The sequence below is a fragment of the Anguilla rostrata genome, chromosome 8 (genome assembly GCF_018555375.3).
Source record: "Anguilla rostrata isolate EN2019 chromosome 8, ASM1855537v3, whole genome shotgun sequence".
NCBI classification, from domain to species: Eukaryota; Metazoa; Chordata; class Actinopteri; order Anguilliformes; family Anguillidae; genus Anguilla; species Anguilla rostrata.
In genome coordinates, this window is record NC_057940.1 from 26316590 (window position 1) to 26338263 (window position 21674).

General features: G+C 45.2%; 3 protein-coding genes across 7 annotated transcripts; all 3 read right to left on the reverse strand.

The window, feature by feature from the left end:
- Positions 1-9919: 9919 nt before the first annotated feature.
- Positions 9920-12700, reverse strand: ankrd39 (ankyrin repeat domain 39). 4 transcript variants are annotated; one of them, XM_064347376.1, is made up of 5 exons: positions 12595-12700; positions 11573-11715; positions 11312-11415; positions 10974-11177; positions 9920-10849 (listed from the first exon to the last, which is right to left on the reverse strand). In XM_064347376.1, the coding sequence occupies exons 2-5, from the start codon at positions 11664-11666 to the stop codon at positions 10697-10699; spliced, it is 555 nt and encodes a 184-aa protein (XP_064203446.1). In that variant the 5' UTR covers positions 11667-11715; positions 12595-12700; the 3' UTR covers positions 9920-10696. The 4 variants fall into 4 exon arrangements, with proteins under 4 accessions (XP_064203446.1, XP_064203447.1, XP_064203448.1 ...); XM_064347377.1 differs by lacking the exon at positions 12595-12700 and adding an exon at positions 12478-12562; XM_064347378.1 differs by lacking the exon at positions 12595-12700 and adding an exon at positions 12210-12373.
- Positions 12701-13228: 528 nt separating this feature from the next.
- On the reverse strand, positions 13229-14975 carry LOC135261267 (progonadoliberin-1-like). The gene is made up of 4 exons (XM_064347383.1): positions 14498-14975; positions 14161-14299; positions 13561-13656; positions 13229-13315 (listed from the first exon to the last, which is right to left on the reverse strand). The coding sequence occupies exons 2-4, from the start codon at positions 14296-14298 to the stop codon at positions 13274-13276; spliced, it is 276 nt and encodes a 91-aa protein (XP_064203453.1). The 5' UTR covers position 14299; positions 14498-14975; the 3' UTR covers positions 13229-13273.
- A 149-nt stretch (positions 14976-15124) lies between these two features.
- kctd9a (potassium channel tetramerization domain containing 9a) lies at positions 15125-21470 on the reverse strand. Of its 2 annotated transcripts, none has more exons than XM_064347379.1 (12): positions 21289-21470; positions 20609-20730; positions 19555-19598; positions 19354-19450; positions 18968-19026; positions 18700-18828; positions 18413-18480; positions 18203-18298; positions 17910-18059; positions 17618-17723; positions 17351-17484; positions 15125-16977 (listed from the first exon to the last, which is right to left on the reverse strand). In XM_064347379.1, exons 1-12 carry the CDS (start codon positions 21334-21336, stop codon positions 16861-16863), a joined length of 1170 nt encoding a protein of 389 aa, XP_064203449.1. In that variant the 5' UTR covers positions 21337-21470; the 3' UTR covers positions 15125-16860. The 2 variants fall into 2 exon arrangements, with proteins under 2 accessions (XP_064203449.1, XP_064203450.1); XM_064347380.1 differs by lacking the exon at positions 21289-21470 and adding an exon at positions 20995-21135.
- Between the last annotated feature and the right edge of the window lie 204 nt (positions 21471-21674).

Here is a 21674-nt window from a genome sequence, read left to right on the forward strand (position 1 = left end):
ACCTGATTACTTGAGCTTCAAATGAGCCCAGGTTCTGTTTCACCACTGAAGCTGGGAGGCCGAGGAGACAGCAGGCAACAGAACAGCTCTATCAAAGTACAGGTGTGAGACAGCTTCTTCTCCAAGCCTGTCCAAAGTGACAAAAACCAATCATTTGCCCCCCTCACCAGACCACTTTACAGTATTCACTCATTTAAATAAATAAAAAAATTAATTGGTGTAGAATATATTGTTTGAATAAAAAGTCTTACATTTTATTAATATGATTCAATGTTAGATACTTTCTCTTAATTCATATGATTAATACTCTCTCAACCATATATGTAGGTTCACCTTAAAAGCTGCTATGGATTGAACAGAGGGAAAGATAAATTATGATTTATGGCTCTCATTATTGTTCCAGGTAAATTGAGAGGTATATTAAAAGGAGGTACACAAACCTGCTCCTCACCCCAAAAGCCGCAACCAGCTTGTTTAAAATAGAGCCCCAATCGCCACACAGATCTCCAGACCAGAACTCCCAAACCGCCTTCTATTTCTGAAGAAAATAACATGCTGCTTAGGCAGACTTTACACAGCCTCATTACCGAGGAAGTGGGTTTTGGAACCGAGGGAACTTTCTTTGCTGTTCAAATAAAGCTTGCAGAGTAAACCAGCATCTGAATTCCTGGTCTTGCGGTGTGCCTCTCTCCTGTTTTTCCTCGGAAGGGCCGGACTAAAAATGAGACAGAAAAATAAATATGTTCTTTCATTCACAGTCCCTTCAATTTAAATCCTGATACAATCCTCCCTCAAGCCCCCAACTCTTAAATCAAGTCATTATTTAATCCTTCAAGTGGTTTACCCTGACAGAACATTTTGCTTCACACATTTAGCAGCTAAACACAAATAGCTGATACAAAATGGATGCACTCACCAGTGACCAATCACGTTTGTCACCAAAACTCTGTTCTGCATGTGAGCAGAGAGCACTCCAATCTGCAGGCCTGTGCATAGCTGTCAAGCCCCTCCAATTACATCCTTTAAGTCCGTAACCCCCCCTTGGCCCCCCTCCCAGGCCCCCGTTTCCTCACATTCCCCTCACCCCATTCATCCACCGTGCTCAGCAGAACATTTCAACACCATCACTGAGGCCCAGGGACAGGCTCCCTCTCTCTCTGCCAGGTGTCTTGTTGGATGTCTTCCCCCCCGTTCCTTCCCCGGGGAAGATCTTCATTCTCCAACCCTTCCGCAGTTTAACCCCGTGCGATCCTGGCCTCGCGAGGGCCGCGGCAGGGCCCGGAGAGCAGCGTCCAAGCCCGCGGCTGACCTCATCCCAGTGCCACGGAACATCTGCGCCTCCAGCAGCGGGCGTGTCATCAGCCTTGGATGGAGACCCAGGCCATGGACAGGCTGTGGAAGAGCGCCCTGCTGGGCACGTCAACCAGATGGGCCTACTAGCGAGACCAGCTGCTCAGATCCAGCTGCTAGTTTAGCTGCATAGATAATCTTTGGGGCAATGCTGAGAAGCGAATATCCAGCAAACAGGGCATGTTTTAGGCCTTTCTAAAAAATAAAAAAAAAACTTGTATTTTTAGGTCTATCCCATCATTGCTGCTTCATCTGTCAATACAGGAAAGTGCAGACAAGCAAATTCTCCCACCCTATCCCATCACTTCCCACCCTATCCTAAACACTTCTTTCCATTCTGCACGCACCCACACACATACACACAGACACCAGTTGATCTGCACACACACACACACTAGTTGATCCGCAAGGTCTAAACATCAGTGTAAGTGTGCTCTTGCAGACTAGTGCAGTCCTGTCGCTGGCATGGTCAGGATTTAATACCTAACGCAATAATTGTAATGAGACTGTTGGCATGTCACTTCACTGATAGCCACTGGTGCATTAACGGGATGAGCCACCGGACAGCCTTGAGGGTGCTCATCTTAATGAGCATGATTTTCTTCATATGCCTCATGATTTATCTCCAGTTTTAACATTACAGGCAAACAGCACCAACATGACACATAGAAACATATGAACTGGATAGCACTACAAAGTTGATGGTCACTTTCTGATAGTCTTTTTTCATTGCCATATTCAAATACCTGAACACAGTCTGTGCTCCACCAAGCCCAATCCACTTTTACCATCTTTGGTCATATTTCTTCTCTTCTACTTTCTTCCCTTTTCCTGCAATAACAGAACAGCAATGCACACGCCAAGAGAGCAAGCATTAAAACGAACCTCAATAAATAAATCATAAAAGTACAGAAATGCACTCAGATATATGACAGGCGGGGAAAAAAACTAATTTTGTTAAGAGACAAGCATTGAAATTTATAATGAATGATTTAACTAGACGTTTGGGTTCAATGACCACCCATCTAAATTGGCACCTGCAGTGTCCTTCAATCTCAGATTTCAAATTATGCGTTTAAACTGCAAATGCGGCCCAATATAAAAGGCACGTTGACATTATTAACGGTAATGGAATGTTTTCTATGTGGTTTAATGAAGGATAGCGACAGTCTATTGATTCAGCTCCCAGGTCCATCACTCTATGAAATAAATGGAATTCTTAGTGTGATCAAGTTCAATGCACTGAATTCCTTAAGGACAAATGCCTGATAGACACACACCCTAGTGCAGGGAGGTCTATATGTCTGTGATCACACAGATTATACACAGTAGCTTACTACCTCATACTTCTCCAGACTACATCCACTCCCTTGTGGCTTACCACCATATAGCCAACGGCTACCATACCAGAGAACGCCGTGGTAGGATCCAGTACACGGTCACAAACTGTCAATGTAACCCTGCATATTAATTTTGTCACCATGGACTGGATGTGACCGCAGGAGCATCAGCTCCTTCTGATCCCGCTTGGCTCCGAGAATCACAGCCAGATTGCGACAAGCGGGCTCCGCCGCCACGAAGCCGCGGTTTCTTGCTTTGTAACATGTTTGCTCAAAGGACTGCGCTAATACTATTAAGACAGCGACACCAAAACCCGACGCAACGGCAGAAGCTCTGGCTCCAGGTTTCCTGCGCCGCGGCGTGAGAAACCTCAGAATAATTATCGTCACGTTTTCCTCGGCGACAGCGTCGGGCGCGAGCCCGTAAATGCGGCGAGGCGTGTGGGGCTGATGTGCTCGGAGCTGGGGGGGGGGGGGCCCGCCAGGTTTTTGCGGTGGAGGACGAGCGATCTCGGGAGACGCGTGATTGATGCGCGGCCGGGCGGCGGGTCATGTGTCTTTACTTTTGAGCCGCCCTCTCTACGGCGAGCATCGTCTGCCTGGTCCCTGCTGGAGCCGCAGTGCGGAATGCTGACTAAGCGCTCCGCAGCAGCTGTGAGCACAGAAAGCGCACACGCGGCTGCATGGGAATACGGCGTTAGCGGCGCGGCGATAAAATAGAGCGCCCGTGTGGAAACCGCGCTGCTGATCGGCCGAACTTTCTCAAGCCGTGAGGCATAAATATGGAATTTTATTACTCACCGCGGAAAGTTGGAGCACAGGACGGACCGAACATAGCAGTGCGATGTAGCGAGCGCATAACCGCTGGAAAGCGTAAATTCTCTCTGTGTTTAACTGTGTACGTACACTCGCATGCAGAGGAACAGGCCACAGACACACACACACATGCACACACACAGCACACACACACACACCAATTTACTAGGGCCCCAATTACGGGGTATCAATTCATCTCTCACAAAGACAGTTAAATAAACTGCAGATCCTCTTTCAAACAAACATCCCGCCAGATTTAGAGTTCCTTTGTACTACCAGGGGGTCTGCAGTTTGAATACTGTTCTGATCTTCTCTGAGATGATTCATCTCTACATAAAAGGGGGGAGAAATACTGGAGCCTAAGCCTTTTTTAATTTTGTTTTTTGAATTTTTCATAAGCCCTCCCCCTCTGCCACCACTAGCACCACGCCAAGAAAAATTTTCTCAATGCCAAATATGCATGTATAAATATATTTACAAAATCACAAAGAATATGAGCAAATATTTTTAAAGTAATGTTAAAAGTCAGAGATCAGATCCTCCCAGCACTCACTGCATGCCAACTATATTACCCCCACACCCCCAGGTCCCCTCCACAGGGAAAGCATGATATGTAGAGCACAGCATTCCAACCCAAGCAAGCTGACTAGTTATTAACTTTAGGAGCTATCTTTGAGTGCTAAACATCTAAGATCTAAGATAAAGACCTTATGACCCCTACAGATTTGTCTAGTTGTAGATCTGCCTACTCAAAGTACAGCTTACGGGCCAGGCTGCAAGCAGTTTTTCAGGGTGAAGGGGATGGTGCGTTATTGCTAAAGCATCAGCGGTATGCTTATTTACAGAGGCACTGGCCCACGCCCCATGGGCGCAGGACTACGTGGGCACGCGGGCAGACCGCTGGGCACTGCCAAGTGGTCTGAGGGCTCCAGTCAATCATCTCTGTTTATTATTCCAGGAAACGCCCACTGTTCCAAGGGGGCCGGAAACAAACATAGAGAGCCCTGCTGAGGGATAAACACAATCCCCACCCCCTCCTCCCCCTGACCCCAACCCCCCCACCCCCAATTGAGAGAGGAAGAAAGGGGGAGCCAGCTTATTCCACTGCTGGCAGGGTTCCAGACAAATATGCCCCCAGTGTACCAAAGCCCAGCCCCGACTGGCTGGGGGTGTCCGGATCACTGCAGGACGTGAAGGAATTCGGAGAGCAACACGAAGTGCCGTAATCAAAATAATACCTTGATGGGATGAAGGACCTTCCCAGTTGGTTTGCAGGTTTAAAGGGGAGGAACGTAATGTTAAAAACATGAGCAGAAACGCATTGCTCCACTATGAGCAGTAGAAAAACAACTAAAGTCAAACCAACCCTTAATTTGTGTTCCTTTTCTTGGTGCAACTGTAAAGAGTTTATTCGATGCCCTCCAGACGGAATTGCTCTTTGCTCTGCGTGCTTCTGGGTGAATTTGTTCCAATTACAAGTCACGGTTTCCAAGAGCCTGTTTGCCACATCAAAGAAAGAACGATTATTATATTCAGCGCCTGACACATGAAAACGTATCAATAAAAGTACACGAAAGCTTTTAACATTTCTCTGGTCTCTTCAGAGAGGCCATGGGGTTTTCATTAGCTCTTTCTTTGGTGTACCCAGGACTGAAAAAAGCTTTAGTGATGGTTTAAATCTTTCATAGAATCTGGCCCTCTAACAAGCAGGCAGTCTTGATTGGTTATGATAATCAGCGCACAATCTGAAAAGAATCAGGGGAACTTATGGGACAGTTTATGCATTATTTTCCATGGCACCCACACTGTTTTTAGGAACAATTCTTCACATAGAAAAGCTGCCAACATTTCTGGTACCCCGGGGACCCCAGCCTGGTACCCTGGCCCTCTGTCCACTGCAGAATTTTGGGCCGTAAAAGTTGCACGACAGCTTCCCTTTACAAAGTACAAAAGGAAAGATGTGCAAGTCTTAACAGTCTCCCACTGAGTCTTAACAGCCGTTGGACACTGAAAGAACAGCTGAAATATTACGGCCAGTATTATTATCATTTATTACACAAGTCCCTGCTTTTGCATGGCATATTCTCCCCAGTGTTTTGTGGTGTCTGGATGTAAAACTACTTAAAGCCACATTTTTTGGTCTCTGAGGGTTAACAAGCACAGCCCCCCCTCCTTGCCAAAAGATCCCCCCCCCCTCCCCTCCTGTCCCGGCATGGCGTCAGCTGCAATGAGCTCCAGATGCGCGCTGGCCCCCCTCCAGCCCAGCGCTGGATGTGGTTTTAGTGCCGCAATGGAAACACCGCCCACCGGCCGGGCCCAATGAAAGTTCCCGGCTCCTCTGTGCGGTTTCTGTAACAGGTCCATAATCACACAGGCACCAGTGGAGGCTCGGAGAGCGAGGTGCAAGGCAGGGAGAGAGAGAGAGAGAGAGAGAGAGAGAGGGAGGGAGGGAGCGAGGGAGCAGAGGGACAGGAGGGTACAGTAATCAAGTGAAAAGCTGGGAAAGGATGTGGGCAGGCATGGCAAGAGGGCGAAAAAACACAAACTGAAAAGCTCACGGCGAGTACAAGACAAGTTTGTGTGCAAAGAACGACAGGAGAAAAACAAACATGGAGAAGCGGAGAGAGAAGCGGATGTATTATCGTACATCGATAATAAAAAAACTAAAAGACATCTGAAAGAGGAGTGAGGAAGCTAGTGAGTGTGAGTGCGACAGATGTTCTTTAAACGGGCGCTGCACAACAGGGAGTAGGATGTTGTGGGTCCACGCCGACAGCGGACAAAGGCGTTATGTTTGAAAACTTCACTTCACAGCTGTTACAGCGGGCATTGCGTCAGCACTGTCCTCCCCAGCCTTCCGCTCTCCGCTTCACGAACAAATATTATGTCCTGGAGTTTTCCAACGCGCTCCGCTCCTCAGGGAGCAGCAACACTTCCAGCGCTCGCGAGTACGAGCCGGGTCACAGCCCCGCGGCCCTCTGCGGCGGAGTTCTCCCTCTGCTCTTTGCGAGATCAGATCAACAACGGAAAAAAATAAAAGCGCGATTCCTTCCAGGAAAAAGCACGCGCTTCCCCTAATGTCCTAACAGGACTCGTACTGTCTCCGCACGCAGGGGTCAGGAGAGCACGCCACCGTGCAAATCCTTAAGCAAACGCAGACAGCCGCGGCATCCTAGCCATCCGCACATCACAAGGCTCCGACGCGGGGCCTGGATGCGTCCGGTGACCTCCCCGTCAGCGTCCGGACCCGACCCGTTTCTGCCCCGCGTCCCCCCCCCGCCGCCCCCCACCAACACCCCCACCACGGTGACGAATTCACACAACTGGCCTGTCATCGGGTAAAGTGCACGAGCGGGACCGTGCACGTGCATCGCCCCGCTGAGAAACAAAGGCTGCTTTTGACCTGAGCATCACCAGGGGAGAAGCGCTATACAGAAACAGGGACAGAATGGGTGCAGCCATGAAGGGGGAACTGGGCATTACATAAACGCTCGTTTTCGTTCCTTAATGTCGCGACCCAGAACGCAGCTACGCCCGCAGTGTGAAGAGGGCGTGGTCAGGAGACACCCCCGGTTTAATAAAGCAAAGAGACTTCGTCCAGAGACGCAACCTTTGTTTAAATTTAGCAAATAATAAAGACAGAGTGGCAGAAAGAAAGAGCAGGGTGGATTTATGAGGTGTTTTCATTAAATCAAGGGCTGCTTATATTTCGCTGGCCCTATGCTGGGGCACACACAAGGCACAATGAATTTGTTACGGATTCTGCTCTTGTGAGCTAAGACATAAATTGACAGTCAACTTGCGGCGAGTCAATTTTGTTAGAGCACAGAAATGTCGTAGCAGGCAGTTCAGATTGCCACAGACATCGCTAACGGCTTCCGCCATCTTACACGAATCAATCCACAGCCCCACGTATAGGTCTTGGCCTTTCAACAGACCAAAGACAAAGACATCTTGAAAACTGAGGCACAATGCACTTCTGTAAGAACTTTTTTTAAATAAAAAGCTTTCACCCACTACATCAAGTAACTAAGATTACTGCTTTAACCTCCATTATGGAAATAAATTCTGACATATTTTGAAACATTCATAGTTGGTATGCGAGGTTAAAAAATATGACATCACGACTTATCTTCAAAGGTTATCATTCTAATACTTCAAGGAAACAGGTACAGCTGTTTCAGATAGAGAGTCAGGAGCTCTCAAGCCGTGATCGATTTGCGTTTTTCACGGACGTAAATAAAAAAGTGAGTTTGGGAGAATGCGGTGGACGGGGCATCCTGTCGGCCACGCCGCCCCGTTAAGGGTTAATGCGGAACAGATTGCCATTAGGCAGAGAGGGAGGCTGGCGGTCAGCTCTGTCAGGTTCACAGGAAGGGATGGGATGGGGCTGGCAGCCGTGCGGTTACTGGGGCCCTCCGTCTCCCGACAGCTGATCGGCGCGCCCGCCGCAGAGAGGAAACCGGGGGAAAGCGACGGCGGAGGGGGCGACGCGAGCGGGGGCGGAGACGGGCAGGGGAGGGAACCTTCCAGAAAGAGGAGCTGCTTGGAGGAGGGAGAGGTGGAAATAATGCGCTCAGAGAGGTGGGCGGAGGGAGGAGCGGGAAATGATTACAGTGAGAGACGAAAGGGGCGGTGCCGGAGTCGGCAGGGCACAGGGGTGGGAGATGGGAGATGTAGTCACTGGCACTGTGAGTCTACCACCAGCTCAATAGGGAGTGGTAGCACCCCCAACCCCAATAACCACAACACCGGGCCCTTTCGAATGGAACTGTGAGCATCTTAATCCTGTGAGCACTGCGCACACCACACTGCATCTGAAAGCCCTTCTGAACTGTTGATCTATTTCTGCCCCTAAAATGATGTCACTGCATTCTCAAAACTTTGAAATCTCTCTCTTTCATCATATACTCTCTGGGAAGAGGAATGGGGAGGTTAATGGAACTATCACCTCGTTTCATGTTTCTCTATTGCTAAACAGAATCTGTGTTTCCAAGAAGGGTGTGGTATGAGATATTGAGGTGACCAATCTGTCCAGGGACTACACTGACACATCACCCCTAACCACACATGTATGTACATCTCCACTCTACTCCAGTCCACAACCACCCACGATAGACTATCACACATCCTTACTCCAAGTTCATCCTTTCAGGTTTATCAGCCTCCATTACTACTTCATTCTGACTGACTTCTGACATAGTCAGATAAACACACACACACACACACACACACACACGCCACTCCTCCAGTTCTGTGCGCTACTAGGCTGGTAAATACAGAAATACATCAGACAGCCACCACAGGGAGCCAGTTACCACAGAACATGCCCAGCACATCTCCCCAAACCCCACTTCACCACAGCCAAACCGACCCCACAGATCGATTTGTGTCATCAGAGACACTCTGTCCCTGCGCCTTGGCCAGCTGAAACCGAATCTGCCGTTTAGCAGGAAAGTGTTGGGATCCCTGAGAGACTGCAGACACGGACGAACCAAACTGAGCGATGCTCCAGGCACCAGCAGAGGGAGGAGGGGCCACGGGGCTTTGAGGTTCAAGACTCCGCCCCGCTCCTGTCACAGGCCTGCAGCATGAAGCTTGACAGCCCATGTCAGTACTGTTCAAAGTAAGGGACAGGAGCAATGGTCACTGACAGCTGAAACAGAGCACGTGCACTTCCCTACACTAGCTCTAGCTGATTACTGAGATCAGATCTCCTCTCAGCGAAAATGAATGCTTCCACCCTGAGCAGCCCAACTCCCAATGGTGCCTCACCCAGAAAACGGTCCTGTTCGTCACTGCTTTGCTCTTACTGTAAATAAGCCAAAATTGCTAAAACGCATAACGTAGCGACAACGGGCGATTTAGCAAATAGGCAATAAGAAAAGCAAAGCCGCAAGAGCAGCTGTGGCCAGTTCCAAGTAATATGAAAATAACACCGGGGGAAGCTATCAACAAGGCACATCTCTCAAGACGCAGTCGTAAACAGATAATTACAGTTACTGGAAGGGCTCGAGCGCTGGAGCGCGCTCAAATATTTCCTGAAGCAAAACCCAAACACTGCAGCCTGCTGACGTTACCTCCCGTTTCGGCGGAGGATACGTGCCCGGTCGGCCAGTCCGCTCCTGGCAGATGGCGGAGCCTTTTATCATGCAGATTAACTCAGGGAGGTGTTTATTATTTCGGGTGGCCTAGAGACCGAGTTCTCTGACCACTCGTCAGAATCTGCTCACTGCTTACCTGTTCCAGGACCCTTAGTTTTTCACTTAGCCTTCTACTACAAACTGCTAATTGTCAGCCATTTTCGAATTCACCCTATACTTCTGCCTTTCCAGTACACGCACAAGCATGCTAGCAGACTCTTCAGTAGTCATTAACTCCCCATGGGTTTTCATCCAGTTCAGAGGCATACCTGTTCTCTTGCCATGTGAAAGTTTTTATTTTATTTTACAATATGTACAAAAACAGAGGCTCGAAGTGCTGTTCAGCTCCCAGCCAATTGATTTTTTGGACTGTTCGTCTGTTTTCCGGTAAATCTTTTTCACAGACGTACACCCCTTAGGTCTATCAATCACCGAAGCACATCCTGACAAACAGAGTTTGCAGTCTGCTACTCCAGTTATCCATAGCCATATTGAGCTTGTAAAGCCTGCTGTTTCACTGCGCTGATGTTGCTGTCAGGGCCTGACTGTCAAGTGCAGCATCTGTTTTCTCAGTGTTTGAGGCAAGCTAAAAAGCCTACGATGTCTAAGCGAGCGCTGCCCTCTGCTGGTTGATGAATGGACTACTGCAGTTAAAAACCATGTAATGTTTTTAACTGGAGTCTGCCATGCAAACAGCCCCAATCAAAAATACAACATGGTGCAAAGGCCTTCCTTAACATCTTAACAGTGCTCCAAGTTACTTTAAATGCTTTTAATTAAAAAAATGTATTTTTCAGAAGCGCTTCTCAATTTATTCCGCTGCATTATCTCTAAAATCATTTGAGTGTTCCTTTCCTCTCAGTTCACAACACACAGACTGTAGCATATCGTAGCTCTGGAAGCCAAATGTAAATCCTTCTATTCACTTCTGACTGCACTGGCTCAGTGTCACCACCACTCATAGTGCCGATCTCTGCATGACCGTTTGTGGCCATCTGTGGTGGTGAGACAGTCTTTTGCAGGGGTGACTCAGGTGTGCGATGTCTGTCAATCATCAAGGGGTCTCAGCATCTCCCGCACAGGGCTGCTCTCCTGGACCAGCTGGTAGGGGGGGCGGGACCTCTTATCTGTCAGCGTCCTGAGGGTGGGGCATCGCTGGAGCAACAGTTCACACACCTCCGCCTGGCCCTGCTCTGCAGCCTGTAACACCCAGCATGTGTGCGCGCACACACACACACACGCGCTTACACCACGTTTCTGTAGAACACTGTCATGCCAGTTCCACCAGAGATCGTGATTATTCATATGCGTGGGAACGACTTACCTTGTGCAAGGGGGAGGAGCCATCATCATCACACAACAGGGGATCTGCACCGTGGTCCAGGAGCAATTTGACCACTCCCAGGTGTCCGCAGTAGGCGGAGCGGTGTAGAGGGGTGGCCCCGCCCCGGGTCTGTGGATTGGCGCATGCTCCCCCATCGAGCAGCAGCTCACACACTGCCTCGTTCCCAGCCCGACTGGCATAGTGCTGTGGCAACACACACCGATGTCCAGGTTGGGCCACACGTACACACAACATGCTTTCCACAAAGTACACCAAATGCAAGCACCGTCCATTTGAATGTGTGAATAATGATTCAAGTCAAACTATCTCTAGCTCACCAGAGCAGTGTAGCCCGCCTGATCCCTCACATTAGGGCTTGTCCCCTTTTGGAGAAGCGACTTAACCCTTTCCAGGTCACCGTTCAGAGCAGCAGCCCAGATACCTAAGCCAAAGAAACACCTTTAATACACACCAGTTGTCCACCGCAATTACAATAATTGTCCAGATTATGCAATATAGAATATAAAAATATTTAATGAAATAGGATGTGACTGATGTTTACAAGTTATGTGCAGTGAATGTGCAGAGGTTCTGGTCACCTCTTTCAAAGTCCATTTCATCCAGGGTTTGATGGGCGCTGGGAGTTGCCAGATTTTGGGCGCAGCAGGCACAACGCTGGCCTTCTGACGCCATACTAGTGAGCTCACGGTGTGTCTGTCTCTTCTCAAGATGGAATGCTTTCCTTAAAAAACACGGTTTAAAAAAAATACAATTTAGAAGGAAACCAATCAAGATGTAAATGTAGCAATGACACGTTTAGAATTTTATGTATGTGTGGTGTATTTTCACACAGGTTTGGATAGCAACAAAATTATTCAGTTCCCTGCAAAGGCGAATTATACTTTTCGTTTACCATTTTTTCTCCATCTGTTAAACTGAGGGAAGAGACGCATGCATACCAAACCTAAACTCTGTCTGTGGGCACAGCTCTCCCACTAATAGTTTATTGCTCTGTTCAGCTGGCTAATTGGTTTAAAAGAATACACTTGTCTAGCCAGTCGGCTGAATGGAAAATACATTACCCTGCCACCTGGGAGATGGATTTAGCTATAGCTACATAGCCTCCCCGAAGGATTTCTAGACTGGTGCTGAAAGACACTAGGTAGCCAGTACCTGCATGCTGTGTAAGGAGCTATCAATTTAACGTTAGTTATCGATTCACTTTGCGTACTATACCTGGTAGATAGCTAGCTGTGCATTCAACCGCTATACATTTTGCTACAAATTTGCTGATCACGTGTGGCTGTTTACCAATGCACTAGCTAGTTTCATTTCGAGGCATAGCAAAGCTAGCAATCACAAGATGGCATGGTTGATAGCTAACAAGCGACACTGCACGCAAAATATATCTGTGTTGCCACATTACCGTGAACTTCGTGAAAATCTTGTTAATACCAACTGGAATAGTCTATCACTTTTCCCCTTAGCACAATAGCCTGCTTACGCGGGGCTACTTCACCAAACTGCTTTCTTGAAAGCCGAAGCATTACTAATCAAATTTTCAGAAAATAATATCTCGTATAATATTTTTTTTTTAAACCCTATTGACTACTAGTCGAACCGTTGTAGTTCACGTTGACAAACCAGAAACTCGCCGCCGCCTCCTCTGTTTCCTCCACGATACTGTCACGTTGGTTGAAGACAACCAATCGCAAGTCGAATTTTACGTAGGTGCAAAGATAGCCTATTTAACAAAGATTCGTTTTCTTTATGCAACTAAAAAAATTTTTAAATCATCGGAAGCCGTCAGTAACAGCATAGACAAAGGAAAACTAACTGGAACTGTGTGGCCGAACAAGACGCAGATGAGCAGTGTCCTTCATTAGCGTTATCAGTGACAGCATACGAGGGCAATTTCGTTGTAAGAGTTCGCTATAACTAGATTGTCATTTAAATCTCATTTTTATAAAATCCGTTCATGTGCTACAATATGTTCATTTATTTTTGGATTAGAAATGTTGGATTTCTTATATTTTTAATTTGGCTCCTTGTCGAAGGGTAGCCTACTACATTTGACTAGTATTTAACATAAAATTACAATTATAATGTAATGAGAAACAGTATCTGCTAAACTATGGGTGAACTATACTTTATGTATGCATTTATTTTGAAAATAGTACAACTGCAATAAGTCTTTCAATCACAATATCTTAAACACAGGAATTCAGAAACACAAAATATGCGAAGAGACACTGAAGGCACAGTCATGTTTTATTGAAGGAATGCATGCATAATATCTTCTATATATTTTTCCGTCCAGTTTCTCTGTCAGCCAGATTTGCCTGTAAGAAAGAAAAAAGGCACTTTTAGGAGAATTGCCCCATGCACAGTTAATATGACATGCACATACATAAAAATAATGAGTCAGAAGAGAAGTATCAGGTCATAAAACAGCATCAAATAAAGAACTGTACCAGAAAGACGGAAAGAATGTCATATGTTACACACAGATGGGTGAGTTCACAAACACAGGTTAAACCAGAGTGACGAAGAGGGATTGCGAAACACTCAAAGCTACTGTTCTCACCAGTATTTCCTTCAGGCTGGAAAGTGTAATATGTGGGGAGAGGTCATTGCAGCTCGGCAAACTGGAGGTGTCCAGCTTCTGCAGCTCCTCTATAATCTGTGGAACCAATCCCATATCCCCGATTACTTGGAACCAATCCCATAGCCCCGATTACATTTAACCAATCCCACAGCTCCAATTACTATTTACAGTCAAATCCTCCCTACTTTGATATTTAGACACATGATTTATTGTCATGTTGGCATTTTCATCAATAATGTCTTGAGTGGCTAGGAATTACAAATCAGTTTCTCTCAAAAACATAACTTGTTTTGTTTGTGAGCAAAATATCTGTTGTAGCAATACAGATGCACCAATTTTCACAATCTGAAATATATAATAAGCAATCATAAGCATATAAATAAAATGAATAAACACTACAGCTGTAGTTTTGAGATATGATTATAAATTGAAAGTAGGTGCTCAACAGTTTTGACATACTTCTTTTGCCTATGATCACATATCAGTTAAAAGTTTCCCATGGCCAATTGCTGTGCTATGCACATGCATTTTGCTGAATAGTCAAAGAACCCTGGGAGGTGTAGTTCATGCATCACGTACATCTTGCAGCGTGTCCTGTAGGCTATCTGCTCCTCTCTTGCCCCCGGGTCTCAGGCCGTAAGACCAGTGCTGACAGCATCCCTGACACACCAGTGCCACAGCCAGCCCCAGCCACAAGAGGGCGCTCTTATCTGCCATTCTGAAACCACACACAGCTCTTAGCACATTTTGAAGTGGAAATACACCTTTCTCAGATTGTACCTCAGATTACGCTTGCTTGAATTGAGTCACATTTACCACTAAAAGCTTTTACTACTCACTTTTTATGCAGCAGTTATGAAAAGTCTGAAAATTCAAACAGACGTGTATAAATGAACGCCTGCGGGGTTTCTCTCACCTTGTCAGATCGACACTGGGCGGCAGAAGTTGCGTTCTCTTCTCTGTCAGTCTCTGCAATGCTCTACCTACACTCCACCCAAGACTTTTATACCCAGCCCAGATCCTGTGCGACACCCAGGACGTGGGGGGATTTAACGCACACCTTGGCACTCAAACTGCATACACACAGCACTCATCCCTCTTCCCGACACCCTGGAGAGCATTTTAAAAGCTTTAGAATGCATCCATTATGCTTAAGCCACCGCAGCATCACAAATAAACACAGCATGAAATGAGTGCCTTTGCACCACTTTCCCAACGCTCCGTTTAATCCACATTATGGTAGCGCTCAAGACAATTCTCATTTGGGAAATAAATCTATGAACATAATCCCTACACTGGCCCACTCCTGTGTCTATACAAGGAACTCATCTTTTGCTTAAGACAGTATAATCCCCTAATGTAAATGCAGGTTAAAAACTCAAAGGACCATTCACTAAGAATTACTAAGGGGAATTTAGTTAATATTAAGAACAAGATGTGGTCTTCAATAGGCAGACTTTAAACAATGTGGTTTGTGTGTGTGTGTGTGTGTGTGTGTTGGGGGGTCATCAATACTCAAAGACAAAAAATGACACAGACCACATTTTGGTGTTTTCTTTTGTTTAACAGTCCATTCCATTCATGAAAATACACTTCCTTGGCTGAGAGAGTGCAATTATCACAGAACTGGGTGAAAGTGTAGGGAAGCAATCATATACCCAGTCTTAAAAAAGGAAACTGAAATTCTCCATACATAAATATAGCAGAATATATATTAAAATAAATAACCTTCCTCCTTTTTTCAAGGTTGTAATATATGAAGCACAACGCACTCAGAGTGCAAAATTATTTTTCTGATTGCCATAACAAAGACAGACTGAGTACCTTTGGAAAGTAATTGCTACACCCACATTTCAAAAGCAGTTTCTTCCACAGTTATTGTCCTGACCAATGCTGCTAACCATAGTTAAATTCAATAACGTAAGAATGCAAAGCCTCATCCACACCTCATGAATTTACAGTCTGACAACAGATACATTAAAATAAACAAAAAATACAAAAATCACAGTCCAGCAGTGATAGTTATCCTTCCAGTATCAAAACAAAATCTACTGTTTGGGAAGCACTAGATTTTAAATACCTTAGGACTAAATGTTGATATGCACTACAGTCAATTAGAGATTATTTGCTTCATGAAGCATTCTAGGGATATAAACATGATTTGAGTTTGACCATTAGTAATGGGCCTATTGGAATAAGCATACAAGTACACGAGGGTGTGGATTGTGTTTTGGTGCCAAGCATAGACAGAATAAATTAAAAAGATAAATCCAGCTTATAATTTTGTTATCCTATGGGGAGTGTTGTTTTACAACCGTACTCCACTTACTATTTGGTGCAAGACAGACAACTTTCATGTCGACCGTGTAACAATATTTGGTACATATTCATATTTCCATGCATGTCTTGCCCTCATACCTCAAATCCAAAGATTAGAAGCAGCAATACTCATCTATGCGTATGAGTGATGGCTTTCCTGTGGCAAGCCCATTAGAGGCAGCATACACAGCTATGAACAAAACACAAGCAACATACACACAGTCAGAAAATGGCTGAGATGGAGGTAGATTCAAAGCCAATGTCAAACATCAGGTTTTTTGACATCTACAATGCACGAGAGAGAGAGAGAGAGAGAAACACCACCTGCACATTTTAATCTTGTGTACTCTTAGTTTATAATAAGAGCTATACTGGACCACGGTCTTAATATTTGACCACCATGCATCCATGTCCATATTCACATCATATGCAAGATTAATGATAGCTCTGCCATGCTGATAATACTGTTTTAGCCTTTATATTTAATATTAGAAATATTTAATATTAGTTTAAAGCAAGCCAATGCTGACAAATCTCTCTCTCTCTCTCTCCATCCACATGAAGTCAGAAACCTCTCTAAACTACTGCTTCTATTTGAGCCAGCAGCCAGACACAATGGCTGGGACAAGTCATATGTCTGCAACGCTACCTATGTCTAAAACACAACGAATAAACCGGTTATAAGGACTGACATCACAACGGATAGTGCCACACTTAAATTCTCGCCCTGCAATGAGCGATCGACACGTAAGTGGAAGAATGACAACCCTGGAAGTGCCCTAGTGCAAGAGAATAAAGCTAACATTGGGTGGACCGCCAGGGCTGTGCATAGAGAAGAGATACTGGGATTGCATACAGTTCCAGGGGAGCGTTGTAGCTATGGGTGTTTGTGATTGGCCGGCTGGCATGTGGGAGTGGCCAGCCCTAGCCGTTAAGGAAAGCACGGAAACAAGGGTGAGGCTATCTGACACTCTGAGACATGTGCAGGGGAGTCAGCATCTCCTCGAAGATGGCTCCTTTCACGTTGGACCCCCTCAGGTTTGCCTCCTGGAGGTCACAGCCAGACAGGTCACAGTTCTGTAAGGAAAGAGGAGGATATCACTAACCCTATAACCAATGGCTGTTGGTATATGTCAGGGAAGCATAACCTATTCCTAGTCAAAAACCTCTCGGACACAGTTGACTTAGTTTGCCAGTTCCATCATAACTAATGCCTTCCAGTCTTGCTAAAATTCAAGCAAAAGACAGCAGTCTGAACTCTCCTCATTTTCACAGAACATGTCACACTAGTTTCCTTTATTAAGATGTAGTTAACTTATTGTTAAAAGGTTGTGGTAAATAACATATTGGACTGTGCAGGGCTTTTTAAACTGAGGTCATGTGAAAGTGTATTCTGTAAATGTGACCCCACAAGGATTGATAGCACCCCACTCTCCTGCCCTCTGCCCACCTCCAGGTCAGTGCCCGCCAGCGTGGCACCTCGCAGGTTGCAGTTCTTCAGCTTGGCATTCTTCAGCGTGGCCACACGCAGGTTGATTCCTGTCATCTGGCTGCCCTCCATGTCAACCCCCTTCAAATTAGCTCCTGAGAACACAGACAAGTAGTCAGCATCCAAAGCTAGCCATATACACAGACTTAGCATTAGAGTGATCTTAACAGTAAACAGTACACTTTATACTTCATTGATCATTTGACACAGAAAAATGGCAGATACGACCTTCCAAGTTGGCCTTGAGGCCAGAGGGATCCTCAAAATTGCAGCCCTTGAGAGATGCTCCCTCTGCGTTCGAACAAAGCATTTTCACCCCCTGCAAGTTAGCACCCTGAAACAGACAAACAAGCGAACAGACAGACAAACCCTTTAAATGATATCTCTCATGTATTTTTCTGGAATTTACACATATATTTGGGCAATGTAATTAATCTCATTCAGATGTAAAGACACAAATATGTGGACGTGATAACAGTGGTTCTACAGAGAGACTACAGAATGCGCAGAGAGAGCTCACGTCGAGGTTAGCCCCAGACAGGTCAGCCCGCTCCAGGTTGGAGCAGCACAGGTTGGCGTGCGTGAGGTTACAGCGACTCAGGGTCGCCATCTTGAAATTAATGTAGCGCAGGTCGAGGCGGGAGAGGTCAGCCCCACTGAAATTCAGACCCTTGAGGATGGACACAGAAATTGGATAAGCATCACGAGGCATTTAAAACAGTTTCACAAGCACTGTATCTCCTGCATTAACATTTCTCAACAAAAAACATTGTTACTTTAGCATGAGCCAAAAAGAAAAGTATTTTCCTTTACCTGACAGCGCAGCTCAGACTTGGTGGGTGTGGCAAGCAGGAAGCGTACAAACTCCTTGCGGGAAATGGGGGAATGGTCCTCCGGGGGCTGGGAATTCTGGGAGCAAAGAAAGAAAAGCTCAGATAAGGAGCGAATCCTGCAGCTGGTAGATCTGGTGAGGATCAAAGAGCAGCCATACTCCACTAAGCATTTTTCGGCAGTCTCTCTTACCTTTATTGCTACTTCCAACTGCTCAGCAAGCTGCTCTATTCCAAAGAACCGCGCCTCCTCCAAAACTCCTGAGAAGCAATAAAAGGAAGCAATTTTGTTTTGTTTTTTTGCTTTTGAATGTGAATATTTTAGCTTATTTGTGGTTATTCCTAAGATAATCAGACAAAACAACATTTCTGAAGTTAAGACTGGTACGAAACATTAAACACATGAGCCAGTCATACACTACAGATGACTGGTTACCAGTCGCCTGTAGTGACTGATGACACCAAAGGCGATTTGCTCACCCAATAGGTTGATGCCCTCGTTGACGATGAGCTGGCCGTGCCGTAGGTAGTTCAGTATGGGCTCAAAGTACTCCGGGCTGCGGTCGATCAGGTAAGCCCCCCTTTCATCCTGCTTGTTCCCCCAAACATCTGCAGGGGAGAGGGTGGTGGGCAACAAGCGTGAAGGTCCGGAGTGAAATACTCACAATGCGAACACAAAGTCAGGACTGCATTGTGCCACAGATGACAGATGACATTTGCGGACGCCCTGCTTCAGCCAGGGATTCACCTTTGTCTCTGAACATGTGCGCCAGCATGCTCTCCGGCTCTTTGCTGACCAGGGTGCTCCTGAGAACACAGTGAGACAGTATCACACCCATGCATTTGCTGATAAATAACCCTCAGTTTAATGAATATGGTGGAACTGAATACAATGCACTTTACAGATAAAAAACAATTAAACACATTCTAACCTACTTAGGCTAAGTTTTAAATGGGTTTATATTTTAGTCCCAGCATTCTCGGAAGAAACTGAGTTTCATGATAAATACATGGAACTTATTAACATAGGGCACATCATATTAGCCAATAAAACCTGATAAATTTGCTTAAATGTATAAAAAACTGAAAATGCTGGGCCCCAGCTATAGACCAGTAGACAGGTCTCTGGCTTACCTTGTGGTGGTGAAGAGGCGACCTCCGATGTTAAGAGTCAGCCAGTCGGTTTGAGCTCCTGAGCGCTCGTCAGAACCCCTGAGGTCATTTTGTGGCTCTAATGATATAAAACATGGACATTCTGCACATGTTTTATATCATGTTTTATCAAATGACACATCTCACATATAAACATGAGCACAAGATGGCCTTCAAACTCACCAACAAAGGGGTCCCCTTCAGAAACATAGAGCACATCATCATCTCTGCATGACAGGAGGACAATTGTAAAAACAATTTTAAATAATATGAACACCAATTTATTTTATATCATGTAATACATTTAACATGCAAGTGTAGCACAGGGAGAAATAAATTCAAAACAAGCTAAAAGAAGACAAACATGTTTGTTTAATATACACAACAAAGAAAAAAATGTTATTATTATTTTTTTAATTCAGTACAATCAATGAAAAAGAATAACACAAAATATACATACACACAATACACAAAAAATGTTGATATCCTTTGCATTTTGGTACACAGGAATGGTCAAGCAGGATTATGTTAAACAGGTCAGACAGAGCAAGTTCTGTATGTTATGAGAACCTAGGGACTTTTACTTTAGTTAAACTCACTACATCTGCATGAATGATGGATATAATATAGCCTGGACTGTAAGGCACCAAGTCTAGTATTAAGATGCAAGGTTCTTGCATCTTTGTGAGTTAGAAAGCCTCTTTCTTGGACAATGGTTCTATGGTTAGAAAGGCCTTCTCTAAAGTCAGGTTAACAAGGCAAACCAGATGGATATTAGGTTGGGTGTTACAGCAAAAGTTCTCCTATCAACTTAACCATTTGCATAAAACCATTGGTGCTGAGCACACTGCCATCTAAGCACACAGCTGGCTGGGACAACGAAGCACACTTTCCTCTTTTTCTGGCCACTCTTCGGAGTATGAAAAGCAGAAATACACAGGGCTCAATATCCAGATCAAAATGCCTTGTCATTTCCACATGAAACCATATATGGTCTCTACATTCAATTACAGAAGTTAATCTGCGCAGATTCTTAGCCATCGGTGCGTTTTAAATATAAAGAAAATTACATGTTCTCTTTTATCAGAAAAATCATTTGATTCTTTTGCAGGTTCTTCATTTAGTGAAATTCATGCTTGAAGATACCATGGTATACAAAGCCATATAGGCTAGGTAGGTCGCTAGAGATAGCTAGCGTAGCTATTGTATCGGTCATCTTCGACTCCGCTCACCTCACCTGATAAGGGCGATGTCATCGATGAGGCCTCCTTTACCATTGTACAGGCTGGAGGCTCGGATTCCCAGTTTATTACTGGCTACAGACAGCAAGTCGGCCAAGGTCCCATACACTGCCACAACCTGGTAATACATTTGAAGGTGAAAGTTTCGATGACTAAGTATATACACTACCTGGCAAGAAACTGGACAGCCAGGAGATATTTACGAGCATTGTCAGATGCTAGCTATATTTTAGATACAATTTGATTTTAGGGTAAGATCGACTGACCGCTAGCTAACATATGTATCCTGATTATATAACTTGCAGACATGTGAGTGTTTTCCATTATTAATAATAAAAACTTACTTAGTAAACTAGTTAACATGTGCTAGCAGGCAACACACCTTACACTTTGGTGGTACCGTACTAACCAAATATGACATCGTCAGTCTGGTTAACCTATAGTCTACTAACGTTACGCTAAACTACAACAATACTATATGCTAAATCGCTAGCTAAACATCCGGCTAGCGCTACATAAAGCAATTAATTAGCGCGCTAGCTTCCTACTAGCTAGCGATTGTCCAATTAGTTAACAGCCTCTTGTGAATGAGTTCAATGGATTACTAAATTGGCGCAGAAGGATAGCCCTGGCTAACATTTATATTAATCAGGTCCATGCAGTATTGTTTACGCACCTTGCCATTTTTGGTGGTTCCATTCACGAAAAGAGTAACCCTTCTCATAATTTGAATGGTGCTTTAAATATTTCTTTACAGGGCAAAAAATAGCTAGCTACATGTGTATACACTACCTTCTGAAACTTAAAAGAAGCCACTGATGGAAAGAAAGAGCTCCTATGAGGCCAACCTAAACCTCACCCAAAACTGTACCAATGTCCAATCATAGACGACATACAATGACGCAGTTGACAATCTGACCAACCACACTTGCGCGAATGAAAGCCAGCAAAGGCAACACGAGCCTATCACAAACGCCTATAATGCCATCATGATAGATTGACTTACGTCGTATGACTGGAATTCTGACGGAAAAAATGAGTAACCTTACAGTAACTTCACTA